This window comes from Nilaparvata lugens, chromosome 2 (assembly GCF_014356525.2).
Source record: "Nilaparvata lugens isolate BPH chromosome 2, ASM1435652v1, whole genome shotgun sequence".
Classification (NCBI taxonomy): Eukaryota; Metazoa; Arthropoda; class Insecta; order Hemiptera; family Delphacidae; genus Nilaparvata; species Nilaparvata lugens.
The window spans coordinates 81,279,677-81,304,795 of record NC_052505.1 but is presented as its reverse complement, the minus strand read 5'-3'; the positions used below and the strand labels follow the sequence as shown (position 1 = coordinate 81,304,795).

General features: G+C 33.8%; 1 protein-coding gene and 1 non-coding gene across 2 annotated transcripts in view; one reads left to right on the top strand and one right to left on the bottom strand.

Annotated features, from left to right (window-relative positions):
* The window catches only part of LOC120349695 (anoctamin-8), a 72,883-nt gene that overhangs the window by 21,108 nt on the left and 26,656 nt on the right, over window positions 1–25,119 (bottom strand). Inside the window, exons 11-15 of the mRNA XM_039420212.1 lie at window positions 24,821–24,895; window positions 20,585–20,848; window positions 15,537–15,734; window positions 9,329–9,460; window positions 7,995–8,188 (exon numbers count right to left, since the gene is read on the bottom strand). Of these exons, the coding sequence (XP_039276146.1) occupies window positions 7,995–8,188; window positions 9,329–9,460; window positions 15,537–15,734; window positions 20,585–20,848; window positions 24,821–24,895 (863 nt within the window). The remainder of the gene's footprint in view (window positions 1–7,994; window positions 8,189–9,328; window positions 9,461–15,536; window positions 15,735–20,584; window positions 20,849–24,820; window positions 24,896–25,119) is intronic.
* Trnap-agg lies at window positions 11,031–11,102 on the top strand. Its single transcript has one exon. It is a non-coding gene; the product is annotated as a tRNA-Pro (tRNA).

Below are 25,119 nucleotides of genomic sequence, written 5' to 3'. Positions count from 1 at the left end.
ATTCAATTCAATTCAATTCAATTCAATTCAATTCAATTCAATTCAATTCAATTCAATTCAATTCAATTCAATTCAATTCAATTCAATTCAATTCAATTCAATTCAATTCAATTCAATTCAATTCAATTCAATTCAATTCAATTCAATTCAATTCAATTCAATTCAATTCAATTCAATTCAATTCAATTCAATTCAATTCAATTCAATTCAATTCAATTCAATTCAATTCAATTCAATTCAATTCAATTCAATTCAATTCAATTCAATTCAATTCAATTCAATTCAATTCAATTCAATTCAATTCAATTCAATTCAATTCAATTCAATTCAATTCAATTCAATTCAATTCAATTCAATTCAATTCAATTCAATTCAATTCAATTCAATTCAATTCAATTCAATTCAATTCAATTCAATTCAATTCAATTCAATTCAATTCAATTCAATTCAATTCAATTCAATTCAATTCAATTCAATTCAATTCAATTCAATTCAATTCAATTCAATTCAATTCAATTCAATTCAATTCAATTCAATTCAATTCAATTCAATTCAATTCAATTCAATTCAATTCAATTCAATTCAATTCAATTCAATTCAATTCAATTCAATTCAATTCAATTCAATTCAATTCAATTCAATTCAATTCAATTCAATTCAATTCAATTCAATTCAATTCAATTCAATTCAATTCAATTCAATTCAATTCAATTCAATTCAATTCAATTCAATTCAATTCAATTCAATTCAATTCAATTCAATTCAATTCAATTCAATTCAATTCAATTCAATTCAATTCAATTCAATTCAATTCAATTCAATTCAATTCAATTCAATTCAATTCAATTCAATTCAATTCAATTCAATTCAATTCAATTCAATTCAATTCAATTCAATTCAATTCAATTCAATTCAATTCAATTCAATTCAATTCAATTCAATTCAATTCAATTCAATTCAATTCAATTCAATTCAATTTATTAATGTCAACAAAAAATTAATATACAATTCATACTTACAAACATAAAATACAAATTCTTTCTAAAATAATGAATATAAAATATCATATTCTAAATAATATTGTTGCATCCCTCTTTAAGCAAAGCTTGTGATGAGGGATGGTGTATCTCTAGAATGTTGGATAGCATAAGATACTAATATACATCGTAAGAATAATAACAAATTGGTATACATTGGGATGCTCCAGAAACTTCAAGCAACAGACGGTTTAAAAGTCTAGGACCATAATACGCTGCATGAGCACTGGCAGCCGCTGTTCTACAAGGTGGTTCTAGCAAAAATCTCTCAGATTGTCTACGAGTAACATAGCCGCCATGAGGGGCTATAGGGAATCTATTGGGCCACGAATAGACAAAACTAGCTAGGTCAAGATCATACAAGTGCTCAATACTGAGAACATTAAATTCTTTATAGAGCAAATTTGTTGGATATCTAACCGGTTTTTTCAAGCATATTTTAATAATTTTCTTATACAATACTATAAGAGGCTTAAGAACGGTAACACCACAACCACCCCAGCCAATTATACCATATCGCACAACTGACTGCACAAGCGCAAAGAAAACCATTTTAATTTGCTCAACTGTAAAAATATTTCTCAGTTGAACAAACTTATACAGCGTCTTCCTCAACCTAGAACATAAATATGAAATATGGTCTCTCCATTTCAAATGCTTATCAATGATTATTCCCAAGTATTTGGTGCTGTTCTTAAATATTATTATAGGACATAGACAACTATTATCATCGCATCCAGTTTCATGAAAAGCCAAACTCCCCTGGTTATCTGGCTGACCTGCTGAGGTCAAAGAAAATGACACTGCAGTAGTTTTTGCTATATTCAAACTAACTAAGTTGAAATCTAACCAGTTTTTTATAACTTTCAAACCCTCATTAGCTCTACAAAAAACATCTTCCCATTTTGATGCACAGAAAATAGCAACAGTGTCGTCAGCAAAAGAAAACAAAGAACAGCTCTCAAGCTCTATCTTGAGTAAGTCATTAATGTAAATCAAAAATAATATTGGACCCAGAACTGTTCCCTGTGGCACACCCATCGTAATTTCTAATTCTGAGCTCATTATACCATCAACACTAACCACCTGTGATCTACAACTGAGATAGCTTTTGAAGAAACCCAATGCAACACCTCTAATTCCAATACCTTCTAACTTTCTAAATAAAATATTGTGGTCCACTGTATCAAAAGCCTTCTGGAGATCTAAAAACACAGCTATACATTTTTCTTCCCTGTCCAGTGTTTCAATAATTCTCTTAGTAACATTATATACTGCATCAGAAGTACTTACACCCTTACGAAAACCAAATTGGCAATTAGATAAAATTTCATATTTTTCCAAGAATTCGACCAAACGAGTCTTAACACATTTCTCAATCACCTTTGACAAACATGAAAGCAGAGAAATTGGGCGATAGTTCCCTGGATCACTTTTGTTACCATTCTTATGCAAAGGAATAACAGTGGCCTTTTTCAACTCGTCGGGGAAAACACCATTCAAAAAGCATAAATTTATTACATGAGCCAGAGGAACTGAAATTATGCGAGAATTTGAACTCAGACATTTAGAAAAAATTCCATCAAATCCTGGTGCTACCCCTTTCTTCAAGTTTTTAATACACATATCAATTTCCTCTGCTATGACAGGAAAAAAGAAAAACGAATTACAAAACAATCTATTAGTTTTTTCCCTAAAAATCTTGTCCTTTACCTTAGTAATTTTTTCAGAAATTCTTCTACCAACACTCACAAAATGTTCATTAAGCTCCTCTGCTATTTCATTTACTTGATAAGATCTCAAAATGCGATTATCCTTGGTAACCAACTCTTTAATAGAACAATTAGTTTTACAAGGGGTATCTGTTGCTTCATTCACAACCTTCCATACAGCCCTTAGATTATTTCCACATTCAACTAATTTATTCTTGAAATACTGTTCCTTTAGAGTTCGCAATGCCGACTTCAGTGTTCGATTATATGATTTAAAACAATCCATCAGCTGTACATTAAATGGTTGTTTACGAACCTTAAGAGACATTTTGTCTCTTCGCCTCATACATCGAAGAATACCATTAGTCACCCAAGGTTTGATTTTCTTTGTATTATTACTAATCCTTCTCCTAACAGTTTTTGCAGAGTCAAATAATGAACGAAGTCTATCATAAAACAAAGAGAAAGCTAGTCTGGGATCGTTCTCCTGAAGAACATCGTTCCATGTTTCTGTTTTAATTTTTGATTGAAAAACATCTTCATTAAATAATAAAGCCTGAACATCCTGGGAATCAGATTCAACATCTCTGCCATATGACAACCGGCTCTTACGTTCTACACAACACATCACTGCATTGTGATCTGTGATTGCACAATTATATATAGCTGATTTGAATAGACAATGCTTACTTTTCAAAAAGATCTGATCGATACACGATTCACTTAAAACAGTACATCTAGTACTGCCATAGAGATAATTTATAAAGCCATATTCAAGAAGATTATCCAAAAATCTATTACCCACAAGAGACAAATTTTTATCAAGAATATCAATATTAGAGTCACCAACAATTAACCTATTTTCGAAATGTGCTGTCTCATTCAGAAAAATCTCTAGAGCATCCACAAAACACGCTACATCAGTTTCTGGTGACCTATATAAAGCTGTGCAATAAAACTCCAATTCATCATACACTAATTTGAAATTCAAAACATTGGCATAATCTATATCTACTTCCAAAATATTATAATTAAGTTCATTCTTTATGTATACTACAATGCCATCACATTTATTAAATTTTGTTGGCTTTATGATTTTGTTATAGCCAGAGATATCAAATCCAGTTATATCGTGTGTGAGCCAAGACTCAGTTAATACTATAATATCAAACGCGACATCAAGACCAGACAACAAAATACACAATTCATCAAAATTTTTCCTTATACTCCTAATATTTAAATGAAAAAGTTTTAAATTCGAATCATTGCAAAAAAAAACTTTCACTTCGTTCAAATCACATAGATTAATTGATTCATTACTATTCATATTTTCTAAGTCATCAAGTAAATCACAAATATCCATTACAAACTTATAGAAATAAAAGGTTGAGTTACCAGTGATTTATGATTACCTTACAGCTTTGAAATATCGCTTTCATTTTTTATCACCACCACACTCTTGCTCGCTTCATCCTTTTTCACTAGAACGTTGCTGTCCCGAATCCATACAAAATCATATTTCTTTTCCATTGCGCATTTTTTAACTTCTCGGAAAAGTTGCATGACCGATGGCGAATGATGTTGGAAAGCGAGCACCCTGCTCTCAGGAAGAGCCTGCGAAATGCATTTCGATGATATTCCCGGGCCTCTATTATCTTTAATAGCAGATGATCTGAAACTGGAATGCCAAGCTTCCTTGTCTTGTCGACGCAGAAAACGAAACACAATAGGCCTAATACTGCCCTTGACTCTCGACGGCAGTCTATGTGCAGTACTCAGGCTTTGGGCCGTTATATCACTATTGATTACCGAAGAAATGCTATTGAAAATCTGGAAGACAGACTCATTAGGCGTCTCGGTGATCCCTGTTACGACCAAATTATCTCTACGAGAATACTCTTGCATATTACAAACTTCAGTTTTCAATGTTTCATTTTCAGCCTTCAATACACTAATTTCACTCTTAAGATTTTGTATTTCCTTTTTATACAAAATGATTTCTTTTTTAAAGTTGTCAAATTCGTTTGATATAAATTCCATAGAGTCTTTTATTGAATTGAAGTCTTCTTTGAAAGAGGGAGAAATCTCTGAGTGTATCATCTGTTTCACAATAAGTGCGATAGCTTGAAGGTCGGCAGGAGAGAGAGCGCCTGACGCTGTAGTAGAATGAGAGGCACTATGAATAGTTGAATGACCGGCCTTATCTTCTGACCTATTTACGGCAGTTCCCGACTTGCATGAAATGCACTTCCATTTACATTTACTTTCATTAGACATTTTACGAAAGTTTTGTTCCTTTATAAGTTGACACAAGAAATGAAACTCATTTTTACAAGATGAACACAATAACAGGTCCTGTTCAGGAATTTCACTTTCACATTTATCACAATACATTCTGAAAGAATCAATAAAAACAATCAAAGAAACACGGAGCAAACAACGATAGATGCTACTCGTTCAACAGTCAGAGACACACTGATAGTCACATTTACAGTCATATTTTTGATAGCTATGAATAGTTAAATTTAAGATTATTTATATTTGGATGCTACTAGACAATTCGCTCCTCTCTCACAGGCATGTGCCCATAAGAGGAGCTTCCAATGGAATGCATTTTTTATTTTTTACATACAAATGTATTGTTAATCTTTTTTGGAGAATAAAGAATTTCAATTTCAATGAATTTGTAGAATGCTATTCGAGTTTCCATAGGCTTCAAGCATATGAGATCTGGACCTAACAGCGTATACTCCGTATATCTTGGACAAATACAGCCACAAACGCAGAGGTTCTCAGAAGAATGGGTAAACAACTGGATATTTATTGATACATTTATACAATACCATTCTCAACTTTGAATGATTGGGAAAGGAAATTTGGAAAATTGGGAAAATGAAAAATCTCATATTGTGCTTGACTTTATGAGGTGCAGAATCATGTACTTAGGACCTCTCACAATGTGCCCAATATATGTCAGCTTTCTGATCTCAAAGTCAAGCACAATATGAGATTTTTCATTTTCCAAATTTGGGGAAGGAACAGTTTTGTTCTGACTCAACCAAGTCAGTCTTCTACGTCTCACTGAATTCTTACCAACTAGTGGGACGTGGGACGTAGGAGACTGACTTGGTTGAGTCAGAACAAAACTGTTCCTTCCCCAAATTTGGAAAATGAAAAATCTCATATTGTGCTTGACATTGAGATCAGAAAGCTGACATATATTGGGCACATTGTGAGAGGACCTAAGTACGTGATTCTGCACCTCATAAAACAAGGTAAAATAGTTGGTAAGCATTCAGTGGGACGTAGAAGACTGACTTGGTTGAGAAACCTGAGAGAAGCATACAACTGCACGTCACAAGTCCCCTTCCGAGCAGCAGTTAACAAAGTTAGAATAGCCAACCTCCGTAATGGCAAAAAAGAGAAAAATAGGAGCACATGAGACACGATTTATATTTGTTGTTTTTACATATATCTCATAGCTCATAACTATCTGTCAGTGGAGCTGGCCTCAAGCAGCTACCCTTCCAATGGAAGAACTGAGAACACCCTCTACCCCGCCAATTAGATACTTTTCTGACAGCTGGGACAAGCATTTGCTACAATAATAATTCCCCAATTATTTGCATACAATAGAATAGGAAAGTACAGTACAGAGTGGAATAGAATATGATCAAATAAGATAGAATGATTTTTCATTTGGTGATCTTTTTTCCACTTAGGACGGCAGGAATCCATTTACGCACAGATCTAAGCCTAGCAAGCTAAGCCCACCTTATGTGAGACTGTCTATCCCTGGGTTGAGAGCCCATCCATGTCTGACATATTCGTGCGTCCTCGGCATAGTCTCAACACTTCATACATACCCAATAAATAAAGTAAACTCCCAGTGTTCCTCCAAGAGTATAGTACTGGAATCCTCACAGGGAGAAATTGCTTCAGTCTACTCATAGTATACGCCATCTGGAGTACAGATAGTCTGCGTCCTTCCACTTTAGTGAGACACTATGGATGCCCTTGCGATGTTGTGACAGTAATGCCAACTCTACAGCTTGACACGTCATGAACTAGTTCTCAACAGGTGATGTAGGGAGCTCGTTCGGTCGCAAAAGAACGTATATGCCAAATCGAAATACGAAATCATATCATATGATGAACTTTTTATTAGGGATGAATTACTTGAATTGATTTTTACTTGATTTTTTACCTGAATTGTTGAATTATTTATTAGAGAAATGACTACTGTAGTACCTTCTTTATACTTTTGTAAATTAAAGCTAGGTTTACACCAAAGTTATTAACAAAATTTTAATAACTTAATCCTTATAGATTCTATTAGATTGAACATAACTTATCATACACATGATGATCATATGTGTTTGACAAGTACCGTTCAATCTAATAGAATCTATAAGGATTGAGTTATTAACATTTTGTTAATAACTTTGGTGTAAACCCAGCTAAACACAACTAGTTTCGAGCACTCATGCCATTTTCAAGTATCAAAATCAGATTCTGGCACTAAATAATCCGATTCTGATTGAAAATGGCATGAGAGCTCTAAACTAGTTGTGTTTGTATATAAAAGCGTATAAAGAAGATACTAGTAAACCCTAAAATAATAAAACAAAGTTAATAAAAACAATATAGAGTTCTTGTAGTACCCTTTATTTTTTAAAAACTTTAAAATAGTTCAATGACTAGTTTCGACCCTAACTTAGGTCATTTCCAACTTGTCAAATGTCAACATTTCAACTCGAAAATGACCTGAGTTGGGGTCGAAACTAGTCATTGAACTATTTTAAAGTTTTTAAAATCAAATCAAATCAAATTTTATTGCCTTACAAAAAATATTCACAAATGAATACAGATTACAAAAAGTAATATTTTAGAATAGGAAGTATAATTTTTTAACATAATAATATAGTAATTCGGCGAAACCAGCAAAACCACAGTTTGAGTGCCGGTGACGAGTACCAAAACAGATAAAGATACTATTACTTCCAATAAAAATAAAAAATAAAGGGTAGGCCTACTACAAGATTTTTAAATTGTTTTTATTAATTTGTTCAAAAGTAGACCATGTAAGTGAAGAGTTTTTTAAAACAAAGTTACATATTAATTAATATTAATCTATCAATTCAATATTACGCAATTCATGAAAATGATTGAGGGAGGATCAACAGTCAAGCACAGCCCATTATATAGTAGTTGATTACTGAGTAAGTCAAATTCTTTAGGTCACCTTCCGATGTTGGTGATGTTGGTGGGGGGCGGAGTGGTGGCGTTGGATGGGGGAGGGGTGGTGGTGGCGGTGGTGCTGAGTCGGCGCACTGCCTCCCTCCGCGCAAACTCCACCTTCGCCATCTCGGTCGCCACCCAGTCGGGCAGGTCCGGAATCGCACAAGTCACCAACAGCCGCAGAATCAGCATCACGTGCTGCAAACACATCAATGCACATCAACAACAACTTTAAGATTCACACCAAAATATGGACATAGGTATTTTTACATTAGCTAGCTCTACAGGTGGAAATCTTAAATGAGAGACTATTGCAAGAGGCTTGCTATTATTAGAAAGTTCTATTCATAAAGTCTAGTTCAGAGTTGTACGGTATAATACTTTAGAAAATTTCATTGATCACAAATATTCGAAATATTGAATGAAAAAGACTAAGAAATTGTCAGAAATCTGTGGTTTTTTGACAATTTCTTAGTCTTTTTTATTCAATATGAATAATTACCACAATATCAACTTCTCAACTACACAAAAAGGGGGAAAAATCGAAATATTCATTTATTTTTCTATTAAATATTCAAGCTTTTGCGATTTTTGTAAATTACTGTAATACTTTCTTTAACATTATAAAATTTGAATTGTATATAAAGTACTTGAAGCAGAATAAGTGAACTGCAACCCACTGCCAACACACAAGGTTTCTTATGTTGGCAGTGCCAAATATTACATTAATAATATTGTTATACTCAAGTTAAAATCAATGTCTATTTGTAATGTATACTTTTGTAATTAATATTGTACAAATATGTATTTGTAATTTTGGCAATAAATTCAATTCAATTCAATTTTGGCTAATGCATACATTGCATTTTGACTAATTTTATTGGTATGTTATGGTACGTGTACTTGTGTTATTAGCTTGGAAGATTCTAAAACGAATAAACATAATTTGGCATCTGAGAGAGGAGAGATTAATGATGAAAAATCATACACTAGAACCAAGATAAGAAAATCATTCAATGACATCAAAATATACTTCATAATCCATGAAATGGTCTAGCTTACTGGTTACTGCTTTATTACAAAAATTACAGCTATTGAACGCTATAAAATTCATTTGAAAACAATGAGTGTTTTCCACTAAATTAGAAGATTTGAAAGCTACTAAACAATAAATACCACTTTCCAGCTAGAAGAGAAAATAGGTACAAGGAGATTTCCAATCATACCAATATTTAATTCATAATCACATTATTCAATCGAGTGTATTTATTTTCTCTACATTCTTTCTCTCGAGAATAATCCATTTGAGGAATTAATAGTGAAAGAATATTAATTTACCTCAAGAGCAACAATGAGAAGAATGTTTTGAGTGGTTGACATCTCCGGAAACATTCGATGCACTTGTCCTGATAAGCCAATCAATGCACAGTTGACAAGAACTGCTATCAACCCCATCACATCCATTGCGTTCTGAAACATGCATACAAACGTGTTAATTATAAATAGTACATACAGAGGATTCCGTCATTGGAGACAGTATGATGCAGCTTAAGAGACTTTCAGACTCGATTTATTTATTTATTATTCATCACATTGTGTACAAATACTTAACATGAGGAAAGGCACAACAGGCTCATGCCCAAAACTGTCCCATTTCCAATTTATACTATAATACTGTCCAAATAAAAATGTTGGTTATGTCACTTTCACTTTTCAAAATACAATTTACGCTCTTCAATACTCAGATAAACGAGCAAATTTTGAATCAAATAGATACTATTAGAGTTTAAAATCAGAAAATCTAGAACAGTAACTTAGTAATAATTCAAAAAGTCTAAATTTTGAATGAAACTAGAAATTTTCGAGCTAAAAACTTCACACTTTACAGAGAACTGAGAATCATTTAATTACCAGTTTTCTTTGAATTATGTTGCGCACTGTTGCAAAAATCTATATTTTCATGTGAATATTCAGTTATTTCTCAATTCAATGGATTCCCATCCTTCATATTCAAAATTTATGAATGAATATTGATCAGTATACATCAAATTTTATTAAGTAAACGGTAAATAATGTATTGAAAGTATCTAGAGAAGAAATGATTATTATAAGAATACGAATATGTACAACTGTATTTGCTTTCAAGTCAAATCAAGCTTTATTCAATTAGATAAATTACTTTTTTCAATACTATCTATTGCTAGAACCTAAGCATAATATTATACAGATCCACAATAATATGAAAATATTAATATTGGAAAATCAATCAAAAGTTCAAAAATCATTTGAACTTGAAAATGGCTCAAGGCCGAAACTAGTTGTTTGAAATGTTTTAAATAGAAGGGTACTTTATCTTTTTATATTGAGTTTTTTAGTAATTAAAAAAAGAAGCCTATACATGTGAAGTGATTTTATTAATATTGAAATATGTGGAATCAGCGAACATAGACACTGATGTCGTGATATGTCAGTGCGTCGCTGGGTTGCAATCTTACAAATGTCATCCTACATTTTTCTATTTTAATCTAATTCATATCAAACTAGTCATATATCTAATAAACTATTCTCAATATTCTTAATCTAAAATTACAAATTGAAAGAGACTCGATACAATGATAATGTTCAATGTATTAGCTGTTTGATATTAAAAAAATTGGTAACATCTACTTAGTCACTGTCATTTGTTATGAACTTTTTGAATGGGATTTATAAATTTAATTGGGATTGGAACCGTTTTGGGATTTAGCCTGTTGTTCCTTTCCTCAAGTGTTATGATTGTACTCGATGTAAAAGATTGACATATAGACAACAGATAGACTTGTTTTGTTTAGGTTTTGTACCGGCACCGTAGTCTTCATGCCAAACAACTTTGAGCGCTTGAAGAGAGACAGAGTGATAATGAGCGAGAAAATAGTTACTGGTGAGTGAGTAGCTGAACTGCAGACGACCTTGTTGCAACTCACGTGCTAACTTTCACTTTGCGTCGACGGTCTTGAACATTTCCAATTTAAGTGAAAGTGATACAATTAGTCACTAACATGGCTCGTTGGTCTAGGGGTATGATTCTCGCTTAGGGTGCGAGAGGTCCCGGGTTCAAATCCCGGACGAGCCCACTTTTTTTAGTTCATGTAATCAATAGGATAAAATCTCAAAGCACCAACTGTACAGAGATCTAACTGTACTGACAGTTGGATTATCTTTTTTATAAATTTATTCTACGTCCACTCACTTTTTACCCACAGGACGATATCAACTTTTAATTGACCGAACGAAGTGAGGTCTAAGATTCAAGTCGACGGTTTGGCATTTCTCTTAATGTTTAAATGTTTATATATTTATATGTTGCGCATTTACAGCGAAACGCGGTAATAGATTTTCATGAAATTTGACATGTATGTTTCTTTTTAAATTGCGCGTCGACGTATATACAAGGTTTTTGGGAATTTTGCATTTCAAGGATAATATAAAAGGAAAAAGGAGCCTCCTTCATACGCCAATATTAGAGTAAAAATCAGACCATTCATCATAAATCAGCTGACAAGTGATTACACAGATGTGTGGAGAAGCCAGTCTATTACTGTATCTGTATAAGGTCTATAGTTTCAATCAAAGACATTCAAGAGGTATGCATCTTTAAGCTGGGTTTACACCAAAGTTACTAACAAAATTGTTATAACTTAATCCTTATAGATTCTATGAGATTGAACGGAAGTTGACAAACACATATGTTCATAATGTGTATGGTAAGTTATGTTCAATCTAATATAATCTAAAAGGATTGAGTTATTAACATTTTTTTAATAAATTTTGTCTAATCGCAGCTTTAAGGTCGTTGGTTTCAATATTTTGTTTTGCAGTCATGGTATTATTATGCGTGCCCATCAGTATCAATATTCTCACATTCGAAAAACTAATTTAATAGGTGGATAAAAATAAACAAATGAACTAAATAATGCTGGAGAAATTATAATATTTTTGATTCTAAAAAATTAATTTTCATCAGATAGAAAGATCATCACGGAACTGGATGAATTATATCATATGAAATACAAATTCAAACGTGAACTGAGTTTGTTAACATTTAAAACAGTTGACATCTGGTACTTGTGGATGAGAATACTGCGTGAGGTCTACTGTTCACAGAACTACTAGTATCTTTGAATGTGTATTTATTTGACCAAAAATTGTAGCTTATTATATTATGTGATGTGATACTCCTTTTCATAAACAATACTGTTATTTTCACTACAATTAAAAATAATATTTTACTTATTTGTAGAGCTCTTGTACAGCTAATACGAGCTCTACAAACTTGAAGCCTGAAGTGTTTAACTCTATTAATGATAAGTAGCGGATACTTGCACTACATATTTCTATTCAATCAACTAATAATTCACTTTTTATGTGAATGCACTTTAGCCGATTTATTACTGATTCTACAAGTATATATGGAATAGAACGAGCTTAAAAATCTAAAGTGGAGTCATTAATTTTTCTCACATTTCTTGATGTGATTTGAATAAGTTAAAATTAATAAGCTATCATAATATTATGATACATATAATAATACTATTTTTCAATGTAATAAATTATCACCCGTTTTTGTTTTTCAAATATACTCTATGTTTTGCCCAAGTGACAAATCAAATCGACCCTCTTGAAAATAGTACCAGGTTGAGAAAATGACAAATTAAATTGATACTTGAGAATGGCATAATTGGCCGAAACATGTCTCTTTGAAAAAAGTACTAGTTTATTAAATTAGAAAACTAATAACCCTATGTGAATATTTTAATAAATAATACTATAATATTAGTAAAAATGTTCAGGATAGTTCTCAAAGCTGGCCTTCTTTATTTATTCATTCAATTAAATATTTGTCAGCAACAGGCAAAGCCCAAACAACCTTCAGTACATATTGATTAAACCAAATAAAATGAGTATAAAAGAATATTATGACAGAAAAAATTAATTAATTATGAGAACCGAGAATTGGCCCTTCAAAGTGTTGGCCGTTTTAACATCCAAAATTACATAGTGGGTAAGTGTACTGTTGGCGCAAATCAAATTTCAAATATCCAAATCAGCTGAGAAATACAATAAAACAAGTAAATTTGTAGAGATTTTTCTTGTGGCTTTTGCTCTATGCTGTTGTGGATATTTTATATTTTATCCTTCTATCATGAGCGATAATAAACTAAGTGATAAAGACGTAGAGACCTACTTTTTGATGGAAATTTATCGGATTTAGAAGTTTTGACTACAAACGCAGACTGGTATTCACCACCTCCTTTGGATGTGGTCAATATGGAAACGCCAATCCATTACTCTCATAGGCATTTCAATGAAGACCTTCTGAAACTTAAACTCTTACAAATGTTCTACTTACATTGCTCCAAATGTTTGACATATTTATGTAATATATATTATCATATCTACAACATGTTATTTTATGTCAAATAAGACTTGTAAATAATACTTGTTTCGCCTGTATCTTGTCTCATAATTATGGAATAATGCTCCCGTATTGAATGAGCTCTGACAAGCAGTGTACTGAGGAATAATCCTATAGGAAGGAGACCAGCTGGAAGGCCAAAAACTAGATGGTGGGACCAGGTCCGGAAAGATATGAGGAGGATGGGCCTAAAAGAGGAGGACGCGGGTGACCGAAACTTTTGGAGAGGCTTAGTTGATGAGGCTAAGTACTGACTGGGGTACGAGTGGCCACCGCAGTAAGTAAGTAAGTAAGTATTGAATGAACTCTCATATTTCTTTATGAAACATACAGTAGTTTCAAAGATGTATAGGCTAGGCAATGGCAGGATTTTAAATTCCTTAAAAAGTGACCGACAACTATTTCTTATTGATTCTCCTGCTATTTACTTTTAACGCCCATTTCTGAAATCTGAATATCTCAATAATACCACTCGAATTACCCCAGAAAACAACCCCATACGACAAGAGGGAATGGAATATTTATAAATATTTAAATATTTTTTTGTTTTCAACCATTTAGAGCTATAAACACATGAGTGAGACTCTATTACAACCTTCTGAAAAAGATTCTCAAAGTAGGACTCAAACCACTTGAGCACCGGTCGCTCAAGACCATAAAACTTCAACTTTTCCATTAAAATATCTTTACTAGTATTTCTGTGAACAGTAGACCTCACGCAGTATTCTCATCCACAAGTACCTGATTGAAACTACAGACCTTATGGAAATACAGCAATAGACTGGCTTCTCCACAAATCTGTGTAATCACTAGTCAGCTGATTTCTGATAAATAATTCTATAGTCTGATTTTTACTCTAATATTGGCGTATGAAGAAGGCTCCTTTTTCCTTTTATATTATCCTTGAAATACAAAATTTCCAAAAACCTTGTATATACGTCGACGCGCAATTGAAAAATCTGGTGTGGCGCACTCACACAACTTTCCTTGCCGTTATGAAAATTGATCACCTGACGCTAGAGTTCCCGCGCATCTCAAGTCTACTATCCAAAGATTTGAGTCAGCTGGTGACAGGGCAATAACGCTGGAGGCACACATGAGGTCTGCTATCTCTTTATAGTGAATGATTTAATAGAATCAACAATAAAATGCAATTGAATAATCACATTTTCTCGAATTTAAAGCTTATTTTCAATTTTAGGTGAAAATGTTACTGAACATTAATTGTAGAGATTTTCATGCTCAATCTACTCCACTTGATTTTTTTTTGTTTCAATTGTATCTGAAGCCTGATAATTGGGAATCTATCTGCATTGCTGGGGCGGAGCTCCTGAAATTTTTACAGATATGGGACTTGTGGCAGTTGATAGAGCTTATCGATGACTATTTTAGGTATGAATTTGATCAAAATCGTTGGAGCCGTTTCCGAGAAAATCACGAAAAACCCTGTTTTTGACAACATTTTCGCCATTTTAGCCGCCATCTTGAATTGCATTTGATCGAAATTGTTCGTGTCGGATCCTTATAGTGAAAGGACCTTAAGTTCCAAATTTCAAGTCATCCCGTTAATTGGGATATGAGATATCGTGTACACAGACGCACATACACTCATACACACACACACACACACACATACAGACCAATACCAAAAAAACACTTTTTTGGACTCAGGGGACCTTGAAACGTATAGAAATTTAGAAATTGGGGTACCTTAATTTTTTCGGAAAGCAATACTTTCCTTACCTATGGTAATAGGGCAAGGAAAGTAAAAAGGAACATACCTGTCAAATTTCATGAAAATCTATTACCGCGTTTCGCCGTAAATGCGCAACATATAAACATTAAGAGAAATGCCAAACCGTCGACTTGAATCTTAGACCTCACTTCGCTCGGTCAATTAGCCAAGTCGAATGCCTTTGATAGATCAGCTATCATACCACTTACCTTAGATCTATTGTCCACCGAAATCAATATCTTGTCCATTATAGTTCGTTATTTGTTATATGTATATTATAAAAATTCAATTGAATTCCTAGAGTAAGACAAATGAGTTAATAAAAGGATGCGAATTGTACAATGAGTTGTACTTGCCTGCCATGTGCCGATGTTGGGCACTCGCTGGCCGAAGGGCCGCTGGAAGATGAAGCAGAGCTTGAATGCGTCGGTGCGGATCTCGACCAGGTTGTTGATGAGGGCGCAGAGTGCCGCCAGAGGGAAGGCCGACGAGAATAGCACCACATAGCCCAGTTGGATGTACATCTCTAGGTGGTCTGCGAACGTCCCGTCATACTAAAACAAAAACATACGTTCATCTTCGATCATGTCATAATGTAAAAATAACAACATTTCAATCAATCCCATAACAGGGGACGTTTTGCTATGAATTTTCAAAACTGCACTACAGAGTGAGGCACCATAATTTCCTTTTTTTAATGCTTAGTATTCAGTTAGTTGAGTTGATGACTCAGGCCGGGTTTCAGCAGGAACTAAACTTGTCGTTAGAGGAAGCGTAAACTCCAATTAGCCCTTAACTGACAAAATTGGGTTTCACCACACGCCGTTAGAGCTAATAAGCCGTTATACAGTTAACCGGCCAAATTTGGTCAGTCAACATCTGTAATCTGTCGTTAAGACAAAAATGGCGGCATTCTGTTTACCGTCTTTTTGAAAGTAGTTTGTTGAGGCTATGTTTAATTATTTATTCCCGGCTTTTACGAATATTTTATATTAGATTATATTTTATATTGTTATTGTTTCAATATGGAAAGCCCAAATGCTGGAAGAAGAGCATTCGAATTGGCATTTGAGAGTGACAGTGATGATTATGTTGTTCGCCGACCTAGATGGATAAGAGAAAGGGTTGATGATTTCAATAATTTGGACAAAATCGACTTATTTTTCAATAAGATTGACAAGATGCGTTCTTTCACTGTTCATGAATGTTGGGTCCCTTCTTCTTTTGATAGCTTTAGGCAACACAACATTGACAGAATGGCTAGAAGACATCCTATGAAATTTGAAATTTTACTTATTTACAAAAAAAAAACAATCTATAGAACAATTATTAAAACACTACAACCTAAATTATATTTAATAAATCATACAACTAAAAAAACTGCACTTTATTATTAATTATTAAAATTTGTAGGCTAATCTCCACTCAGTTTGGTAAACAAAACTTGTCGTTTCAGATCGGAACCTATAGTGAGGTCCACGTTCTAATGGCAGTGAAGAAAGATAGGAGAAAAACGTTGCCAAGTCTCTCCATTTAGCCACTGATTGTACACAGCTGTTACTCAATTCATCCCATTGAATTTGATCTAATAATAATTATCATTTCCTTGATAAAATAATCAATTTAACGTCAAATCAGTCAAGAAAATATATTTTTTCATAATTTGATTAAAAAATTTGCTTCCATAACTAAGATCAGATTTTCATTTTTATACAAACCTGAAATGGCGGCTAATTTAAAAAGCTGTGATACACCAATCTGAATTTCAAAACAACATAAATTAAGTTATTTGGTAGGTATTCTATTCCAATTTCTTTTAAAAATGATAGAAAAATAGAAATCCTTTTTAAAATAGGTAATTTTAATGGGAATAGTTCTGAAATAACCTTTCAATATTATTTATACCGGTACGAGTTGGTCTAACCTATACGGGTAGGGGTAGGCCAACTGGATGAAGTCTAGGATGGTCAGTTATCAACTTTTAAAATGTTATTCCATGTATTTTAATTTGTGTTTCTCATACGGTAATGTCTAAAAACTATTTCATTGTTTCAAATAGTTAATTGTATATCCAGAGTGAAAAGTACTACTTTTTCTCCCTGTGGGAAAAAGTTGAAGCCCGAGGCGAAGCCAAGGGCAGCAATTTTCCTGAAGGAGAAAAAGTATTTTTCGCTCGTGATGTAAACAACATTTTCCCTCCATCTAAATTTTTTTATAGAAACTGCAAAATGAAATCATTCTAATAACTTACGTATTGGTGACAATGATTCCTAACAACATAACCTAAATCTAAAACCTAAAAACCGGTCGTCTGATGGCACTGCGATTGCGCTATCTATCGGCAAAAGTTGTAACAATTATATCAGCTGGCCAGCTACCAAAAATGGCTGACTCCAGATCACGCGGTTCAGATTTGAATTGCAGATCAAAAATATTTGTTGGCTGGTATTTTGAATAGAATAAAATATTTTTAAAATTGTATACATTTTTATCGTCTACTAATATTAAGAATATAATAATTATCACACAAACATAATTATATTTCATGAGTTGATCAAATTTCTGGTTGTGGTATTGAATTCAGTTGACTCAATGACAGACACCTCTATTATGCTTTCTCATCTGAGCTTAGACCTTCTAACCTATTACAATGTAAGTTTCAAAATAGAGATGCTCCCCATGTTATTTAAATGGAGTCACTTTTACTCCCTAGGGAGTTTTTCTGTTTTTTACTACCGAGAGCGAAAAAGTGACACTTTAGTATTAGGTTTCAGGGAGTAAAGTAAGTACTTTGGACAGTAGGTGGAGGAAAAATACATTTTAAATCAATTATACGACTTGTTTACCAAAGTATTTTGATAGAATGAAAAAAAATGTTGGCTGAGTTACTTTTGTAGTCTCTGTCAAAAGTAGAAATAAAATATTCTGGCAAACTGACAACATTGCAAAGCCAGAGAGAGATGGCACTATCTGTTTTGTTGTATGATAGAAAAGGACAGCAACAGTATTGCCAATTGTATACTGCCATTATAACATGGACCTCACTATAGTTGGATTTTCTAGGTTAGGTTTTACATGCTAACAACAAAGACCTTAAAGATGCATAGTGCCAGTTGCACAAAAGCCGGTTAAATTTTAACCGTGATTAATTCCACAAGAACCAATCAGAGAAGGCTTTATTGAAAAGACGGCTTCTCTGATTGGTTCTCGTGAAATTAATCACGGTTAAAATTTAACCGGCTTTTGTGCAACCGGCCCATAGACTCACAAGAGTAGCCCTAACAAAAAGGTTAGAACCATATGCCTTATCTAATTACAGACATACAGCGCTAGTGTCGTACTTGGTATTGAAATCCGCCATTGAGGGGGCAACCCATAAGATTATTACATAGGTACCAATGCCACCAATGCCTTTGTGATTATTGTATTACAAATATATATAGATATAATATCTCGTGCTAAAATACCCCAATGGCGGCCTTCAATTTCAAGTAAGAGCTATCATTGGGAAGGCATATGCATTGTGGGTCTATATCTCTTTAAGGTCTTTGGCTAACAATGTGAAACAGGTGTCATGGCGGCCCACTGCCACCCTGATCCACTATAATCTGTCGTTTAGTAACGTAACATTAGTTTTCGTTGGTGAAATCGAATTTCTTAATCTTTCGTAGTCATCAGTTAGTGTTAATTGAAGATTACTAAGCGAAGCGTTAACGTGAATTTGGTGAAACTCGCCCTTAGCGGAGTGCTAACAGCCTATAGTGAGGTCCACGTTATAATGACAGTGGATAAAGATAGAAGAATAGCGATGCCGATTCTCTGCATTGATTAATTATATTTCTACACTGTAAAAAACATAATTGGCATCGTTGTGAACCTAGAAAAGGATAGTACCACCGGCTTTGTCGAATAATAGACAAGGATAGCAAAACCAAAGTTGATCAAATACTGTCATTATAACGTGGACCTCACTATAGAGGCGTGGTTTGAAAGTTTTGTTGTTGCACAGGTCAAGAACGCTCGCCGTTGAGGCCAACTTTTCGAGTAGCTGTTCAGATGTTGCAACACAGCGCGCCTTTCGGAATCGGTCGAATTTAGCCCCATTGGCTTCCGTGTTCCAGACCGGAAATCAATTGTTTCGAGGGTTACTACGTTTAGAAAAATAGGTAGTGAAAAAACGAAGTTCCACAGCCCATTAGATCGCGTGAAAAAATCGAGACAGTGAGTGAGAGCTTCAGTTTTGCAATCTCAAAGGCGTTCATCCTTGTCTATCACATGTGAACCGTCCGAAGACCCTCCAAGATTTGAAGAACAACATACAGGTAGAAATTGCCAGAATTAAGCCTGCAAGTCTTGAAAGTCACTTGTGTCTCAACTCTACATCTAACTCGTGCATTAAAGACCCTCATTACAGAACTGTTGTATAAACTACTATACAGAGTGTTTCAGAAGTATTGTCGAACATTTTAGGGTATTGTTCCTGGATGATAGGAGACTACAAAAATGTCGTATTTCAAGTGTCCAAGACTCAGCGGTTATCCTTATAGCTGTCTTTTCCAATTAGGAATTTTTATCTCAAGAACGAAATGTTGTATTGATCTGAAATTTGACATTTTCGATGTAAATTTTCAAAATGGCGGCCATTTGAAATTTTTTATAGCAAATTTCACGAAAACCGTTCACTTTACAGAAATTTTACAAGAGACGAAAAAGTTAGCAAATTTTATCAAGATTTTAATGATACCTCATTTATTAAGATTGGTCAAAGAATAACAGAGAAATTAATTATTTTCGTACTGCATGCATAACCAGGAACAAATAAAATTATCTGAAAACCTTGTAAAATCAGATGGATGGCCGTATGGAGCGAAACCGTGTTTCAAAGCTTCATCTTAAATACAATTGGAATTAAAAATGTAATATTTGGTCATGCATGCAGTACGAAAAGAATTTATATTTCTGTTATTCTCCAATCAATCTTAATAAATGAGGAATCCTTGAAATCTTGATAAAATTTGCTAACTTTTTGTCTTTTGTAAACTTTCTCTAAAGTGAACGGTTTTCGTGAAATGTGCCATCAAAAGTTTAAAATGACCAACATTTTGAAAATTCTCGTCGAAAAATTTTTTTTTTTTTTTAAGTTGATTCTTCATATCATAAATACTCATGCCAAATTTCAGATCAATACAACATTTCGTTCTTGAGATAAAAATTGCTAAGTGAAAAAAACAAAATGGCAGCTATTAGGATAACCGTTGAGTTTTGGACACTTCAAATATGACATTCGTAGTCTCCTATCATCCAGGATCAATATCATAAAATATTCGACACTACTTCTGAAACACTCTGTATAGTACAATTCAGTTGACGATAACAATATGCATTGAATTTCAATCAGCCTGACCTTATAGAGCGAGCTCTCCAGTTCGGCCTGACTGACGTTGCGGTTGTTGGTGCGCTTGTCGTCGCCGGTCGCAGTCGTGTCGGTGCCGGACGGCTGTCGTGTCGTGTCGGTGCCGGGCGGCTGTCGTGTGGCGTCGCTCGGACTGAGCGCACCGAACAGGTCGAAGCTCATCTTAGCCAGACGCAACTGCTCTAGCAGGTAGGGCAATGCCGACTCCTTCACGTTTCCTATCACTTGGCGCGCTATCAGCAGGGCTGCCAATTGCTACCGAAAACAATCATCAATTTTCAAATTAAAAACTCATCTCAACAGAACCTCTAGTTAGGCTCAGCTCACACTACCTCGACTCAAATCGTACGACTCCAGTCGAGGATACCCCAGTTTCTCGACTTACAACTTTTTTGCTCATATTGTTACCACTTCAGTTCCATGCTTCTCCATTTCTAACCTCACATTATTGAAAAATATCGGGGACCGAGCTTCGCTCTGGAGTACAAAAGCATAAAAAATGTATTACGAAAGAAGAAATTATAATAACATTCATAGTTCATGCATAAATGTTCTGTCTAATCACAGTAAATTGAGATTAATTCCCTGAGGAATGCAAAAATTTCTCTCACAAAGGCCCGGTTGCACAAAAACCAGTTAAATTAAAATTCTGATTGATGTTGACGTGAACCATATCAGAGAAAACCATTTCAAAAAGATGGATCTACTGGAATTAATCAGGATTGAAAATAACCCGGCAATCGGCACTAAGAACCTGATTGAATGATTTATAAAGATCAACAGCTGAGTCATAATATTTTGACACAGTCCCACACACATGAACTAGCTCACTCACTTCATAGCCACCTCTAATACAATGCCCCGGCCTACGATATTGCAACGTCGCATTGTAGTCCTAGAATTTAATACATGATTGGTGAAAAATATTTTTAAAAATACCAGCTGATCTTTTTCAGCAATCATGTATTAGATTCTAGGCCTACGCTGCGACGTTGCAATATCGTAGGCCGGGGCCTTGTATTAGAGGTGGCTATGCTCACTTCCATCATCAACAGACGACGATATAATTATTATCAGCTGTTTTTCCAAGGATGAATGATAATTATCCTTTTAATGTCCTTCAGCAAGTTTTCCCAGGGATGAGACCTAGTGCAATCGAATTTTTATATTATAAACCTACTATGTTCTGAATTTCGTGAGAATCGTTAGAGCCGTTTTCGAGATCCGGTGAAATACAAACATATAAACATATAAACATATAAACATATGGTTGCCATGACAAAATTGTAACGTGCTATAATTTTTGGGCTTTAAATTTATTGTCTAAATTCAATATTTTCTAAATTTGGCTTAGTGGTTTTGTGTTTTGTTTCGGTTTTGTATATGTTTGGACTTTTTAACATCAAAATGAACTTTATTCCGAAGTGAAAAGTGTAAATTTAAAGTATTATGCTCACTATAACCTTAGTGTGCGGTTTCTCATTAGGGAACTTTGGACTATATACGGCGAGGTGGAACTACCCTTGGGTCTCCCCACCATTCAAAGCCATACGCTAATAATAATAATAATAATAACAACATATAAACAAAAATTGCTCGTTTAATAGTCTGGGATATGAGATAAAATTTGTCACTACTGCGCATGTAACAAATTTTATGATAATTATTATGAATATATCGTCTTATTTGAAATAATAAAGCATCACTTTCATAAAACATAACCTCACTTTCATTAAAAATGCATGGTACTATGCAACTCAAGTCGAGGCTCGACCAACATGTCGAGTCAACGCTCGACTCAGTCTCACAGTCGTGAGGTCGCGGAGACTAGAGTCGACTGGTCTGAGTGTCACCATTTGAAAACACATGCTGCGTCGTGAAGAGACTAGAGTCGCAGTCTCTTCTCGAGTCGCGTAAGTGTGAGCTGAGCCTTATAGTCAACAAGCATTACTAACTAAACTTATCATCTTACACTGTCATACATCGCCATTACACAATCAAAAATAATTATTATCATAAATAAAATATAGCATATATATAAGGCTGGTCACTAAGGACAGGATGAACATGTGTGTACACACATGTTAATCACAATCAAGGCTTTTTACTCCATCACTGAATTTAATGAATGTAGTAAATCTGACTTGCTGTTTGTTTAGATAAAATTATTAGAATTACTAATTTTTGTTATAAGTAAGTTAATTTAGTGTTGTAAAATAATTTGTCTTACTGTTTAGTTTGGTAATTTTATCAGCATAGTCTTTGTATATTGAGTTATTTAATTGGTGATATAAGTTATGCACTGTAACTCACTCTCCATCTCTAGCATCATCATTATCAACCAGCCCATACTAGACTTATTAGAATACTTATGTTAAATTTCATTAGTGATATAAGAGTTGCAATGTAGGCCCTAACTCACTCTTCATCTCTAGCACCATCATCATTATCATCCAGCTCATACTAGACTTAAAATACTTATGTTAAATAAGTTGTCTGGAATAAATTGAAATTTAAATTTAAATCAATTTATGTCCTGTCGTAAGTGGGCAGCCTTAGGCTAGGCACACACCAGTTAGTCAAGGAAAGACAATACACGTTTAGTCACAATACATCACATAGTTGCTTATGAAGATATGTCTAATTACAATGACTGATCAGTGTGTGTTGCTTCATAAACAACTATGTGAAGTATTGTGACTAATCGTGACTAGTCTTGTCTTGACTAACTGGTGTGTGCCCACCCTTAAAATACAAGCTCAACTAATCATCATTCACAGTCATATATCGTAGAGAAAATGTATTTTAAATAATCACTTTCCTCATAGGGCTACTGATATTATTGAAGCACAATAAAAGTTATCAAGTATCCGTTTTATTTCATCAAATCACAACTAGTTTCAACTCATTAGAACCATTTTATGGTGGCTCTAAATGTGTAAAATGTGTGAATCCAAGGCCCGGTTGCACAAAAGCCTGTTAAATATTAACCGTGATTAAATGCGCCGAGAACAATCAGAGAAGGCTTTTTTTTTAAAAAGAAGGCTTCTCTGATTGGTTATGTGTTCCATAGAGAAAATATTGGATAGTAATATATCTCATAGTAAAGGTGTAAAGGCCGTTTATGTTTTAAATTCCATTGTTTGTTCATGCCGACAGTTCACGCAATTCTTTTCCGTGAAGATATTGTGATGCTGGTAGTCTCTTATACTGTGCCGTTAATACACTCTCACTCCACCAAGACAGTAATAATCGACAGTAATCGAGAATAACCAGCTTGAAAAAACAGTGAAATTTGGAACACAAATGCCCTCCTCCATAGAAAATCGTTTTATGATATCTTTTCTCTATGGCCATATTAAAGCTCTTTGATCGAGATCTCGACTAGATATCGCAGTGAATACATTATTTAGACAATATTAATTTACACTTGCATAATATGTAATCTGATAAACAAATTTTATACAGAATTAAACTTCATGCTTTCCAGTGATGGACAGTTTTGGGCTTTAGACTGTTGATCCTATTCGCAATTGTACTCGATAAAAAAGATTAATATAAATGGAGTAAATTTAGCAACATAGCTAAACGTTTTGGGTGTAAATTTCAAACAGAAATTCTATATTTGGATTGTTTTTATGTGATAAATTATAATTTGAAGCAATTTTGGATATTTGTAATGGTGAAGATAATTTTGAAAATGTTTTTTTTTCTGTAAAAATTGAAAATTTAGTTTCAATCTTCTTTAACCTCAAAATTGTTCCAGTAATCAGTGTTTTACTTAAATATGTGTAACGCTAGTTTGCCTCCATGGTGCACATTGGGTAACGCTAAATGGACTTGCATATAATGGCGGTCAGACAAACTTATGTTCTCCTGACCAAAAACTACACAACATATTGAAGAAATTGAAAAAATGTAGACATTTGAGACTCATGAGCTTTATATGTGTGGTGTATCTGCCATTACGCTAAATAAATAAAAATGGAATTAACGATATGAATGAAACAGTCCTATTGGTAACTGCATTTACCATTTTTTCCACAACTATTCAACCTGAACAACTTCAAATAAAAACCAATCCAAACATTGGGTCTTGAATGAAAAGTCCTTCTATCAAGGTCCCGCGAATACACATCGAACTTCAATTTCAACTAAATAGACAAAGCATAATGATATTTCATGACAAGTATTCAGGATTTTGCAATAGTTTTTCATCTTACTAACCTCTTTAAGCTTCTCCTGATCCTGTAGATAGAAGGCAATATAAAACAGCGATAGAAAGGAGTTGACAAACTGGAACTGAAACAAAAAATTGAGAAAGATTGTGAATAATAATAATTTTACAAAAAAATGAAATACACATTTTTTAAAATACAAAAAATGACGGAAAAGATTGAAATTTATGTGCTGATATCCTTGTACAATCCAACACATCGCATAGCTAAAATCCTCTTTTCAACAAGTCTACAAAATTATCTCTTCTATTAATTTTCAATGTAGCAGTATTTCAAGATAAAATAATA